This window comes from Hipposideros armiger, unplaced genomic scaffold (genome assembly GCF_001890085.2).
Source record: "Hipposideros armiger isolate ML-2016 unplaced genomic scaffold, ASM189008v1 scaffold_443, whole genome shotgun sequence".
Lineage (NCBI taxonomy): Eukaryota > Metazoa > Chordata > Mammalia > Chiroptera > Hipposideridae > Hipposideros > Hipposideros armiger.
In genome coordinates, this window is record NW_017731793.1 from 932,549 (window position 1) to 935,164 (window position 2,616).

The following is a 2,616-nucleotide window of genomic DNA, read 5'->3' on the forward strand; positions in this document are numbered from 1 at the left end:
TTACACTGTGTTGTACAGCTGAAACTAATTCAAAAAAATGTGTATTTCACAATAAAAAATAATTTTAAAAAATACAGGTTAAGAGAAGGCAGGGCAGCTAGAGAGCAATGGAGTTTGGGGGGTGGGGATGGAGAAGAGGAATGGGTGCCCCAGTACCTCTACACCAGCGCTTGGAGAAACCAGTGAAACTGCCTCCTCATTTCCTAGTAGGAGTAATCACCATCTTTGAGTTTCTTTTTTTTAATTGGGGAACTGGGGGAGGGGAACAGTGTTAGGAAATTGGGGAGGAGGACCAGCCAAGTTGTTCTTCAGTCATAGTTGAGGGCGCCAGTCGTCCTCTGGTTGCCTGTGGGCAGCTCGTGGCCTCTTAAGCTCAAGGTGCTGTGTTACAATCTTAGTTGCGGGTGGGCGTAGCCACCATCCCATGCGGGAGTTGAACCAGCATCCTTGTTGTTAAGAGCGCGCGCTCTATCCACTGAGCTATCCGGGTCACAGCTCAGCTCAAGGTGCCCAATTCAGTCTTAGTTGCTAGTTGCGGGCAGCCGTAGCCCACCATGGAACAGGCAATCTTGTTGTTAGGAGCACATGCTCTCACCAACTGAGCCATCCTGCCACCTGTTGGCAGCTCAGCTCGGGCGCAGCATCACTGGCCCATGTGGGAATTGAACCGACGGCCCTGTTGCTCAGAGCTCATGTTAGTAAGCTAACTCTTAACCAACTGAGCCCCTCACCATCTCTGAGTTTCTGCATCTGCTGGGAGGAGAAGGTTCTACCTAGATCTGGTCTCTTCTTTATTCCTACCTACTCCTGCCTAGGTCTCCTCCACTTTTACAAAATCTGGTGGAGGGGGCAGGGCTGTAACTGGACAGTAGGGCAAGCTTGGGATCCATAGCCCCTTGGGCAGGCCAGGAGGGAGGCCCCTGCTTGGCTGAGCCTGCCCACCTTCTGTCTTTGGTTCCCCCAACCTGGGCCACCAGTTGCTATACTGCCACCTTGCTGTGCCTTTCTGGCTCTCCTTGGAATGGGGGCTGGGCACAGAGGCAGTTTCTGGAAGGAGACTGGGTCGGGGTGATTCTGTCCACTCAGTAGAAGGGCAGAGAGGCCCACAGGGGGCCCTGTGGCCAGGCTGGAGCCTGGTTGTACTGAGGCCCTCAGACTCCATGCACATTAAGTGGTGTACCCTCTAACACTGGCCCCTGGCTGGGGAGGTATGCAGAAGTGAGTCAGACCTGGACCCCCATTGGAGAGGGAGCCTTGAGAGTTTGGCACAGGAAAGAAAGAAGAGCTGAGCTGCTGGGATCTGGGTGGCTGAACGGGGCAGTAGCTTCTGGTAAGAGCAAGGATGGACTGAGGGCTGTGAGCAGATGTGGCTGGAGCTCTGGGGCATGTACAGATCACTCTGCCAGCATAGGAAGATGGATTGCAGGGTTCAAGCTTAGAGCCCAGGATGGAGGCTGGAGAGTCTGACGTGGCTCTCTGTGTGTATGTGTGTGTATTACAATTCCAGGGAATCCTAACCCCGCACCCCAGGCCCAAGTCAAGATGCTGCTTGGCCCAAGTTCCAAGGGGGAGGACACAAGGATAGTGGCCCTTTGGTGGGGTCAAACAGGGTCTGTGATTTGATGACCAGTGGAGTGGCCTCCTTTTCTTTGATGCTCCACCAAGATCGGGGTCTCAGAAAGGTCCTGGATGTTGGGTGGGGGTGGACAGAGAGACCTTGGAGGGCTCAGGGCTCTCTACCACCTCAGTGGTTTCTTCCACAGGCCAGCACCACAGCGATGCCTTTGCCCAGGTGAACCCCCTGAGGAAGGTGCCAGCCCTAAAGGATGGGGAGTTCACCTTGGCTGAGAGGTAATGGGTCCCTGGACTTTTGCATGGCTTTGTGGGGCCAGTTAACTATCTGTGTATCCACTGTTGATGGCTTATTTCGTGGCTTGTGTGCCCTGAGCACCTGTGCCAGACCCAGGGTGGAAAGTGGCTTGAAGTGGGCAGAGGGGCCCAGGGCGGGGAGGGGTGCCGGGTCTTGCTTCTGGTGTGTTCATGCTTTGGATATGTTGGGGAATGGTACTGACGTTGCTTTCATCCTTCATGATCCATACTGGGCACCCATTTTTGTGGAAGCTTTCCCTGAGCATACCCTCCCCACTTCTGAAGTCCCATGACATTTTGTTTCTCACTTGGTTCCCTTAATTCAGATGATGGGATGGCCCAATGTAGAGTTGTGTGACCCTGGGCAGTCACCTAAACTCTCTGAGCCTCACATTCCTACTCAGCACCATGGAGGTCATGAAATACTCCACCCACAGGAGTTGGGGAAAGACATACTAGGAGCAGAGGCCTGCCCCACCCAGGGCCTGGCCCCTGTGGAGCACCTGAAAAGTGACTGGGACATCTCCCTTACTTCTGCCATGCTTCCCAGTGTGGCCATCCTGCTGTATCTGAGCCGCAAGTACAAGGCCCCCGACCACTGGTACCCAGAGGACCTGCAGGCCCGTGCCCGCGTGGATGAATACTTGTCATGGCAGCACACAGCCCTGCGGAGTAGCTGTACCCGGGCCATGTGGCAGAAGGTGAGCCCCAGGGGACAGGGACCCCTCCCAGGATGGTAAGTGAAAA

At 54.7% G+C, this 2,616-nt stretch overlaps 1 protein-coding gene across 2 annotated transcripts in view; it reads left to right on the plus strand.

Annotated features, from left to right (window-relative positions):
• LOC109394911 (glutathione S-transferase theta-3-like) overlaps positions 1-2,616 on the plus strand; it is a 7,018-nt gene that overhangs the window by 1,272 nt on the left and 3,130 nt on the right. For both annotated transcript variants that reach the window (XM_019665474.1, XM_019665473.1), the window contains exons 2-3: positions 1,764-1,851; positions 2,420-2,570. In XM_019665474.1, coding sequence (XP_019521019.1) covers positions 1,764-1,851; positions 2,420-2,570 — 239 coding nt within the window. The remainder of the gene's footprint in view (positions 1-1,763; positions 1,852-2,419; positions 2,571-2,616) is intronic.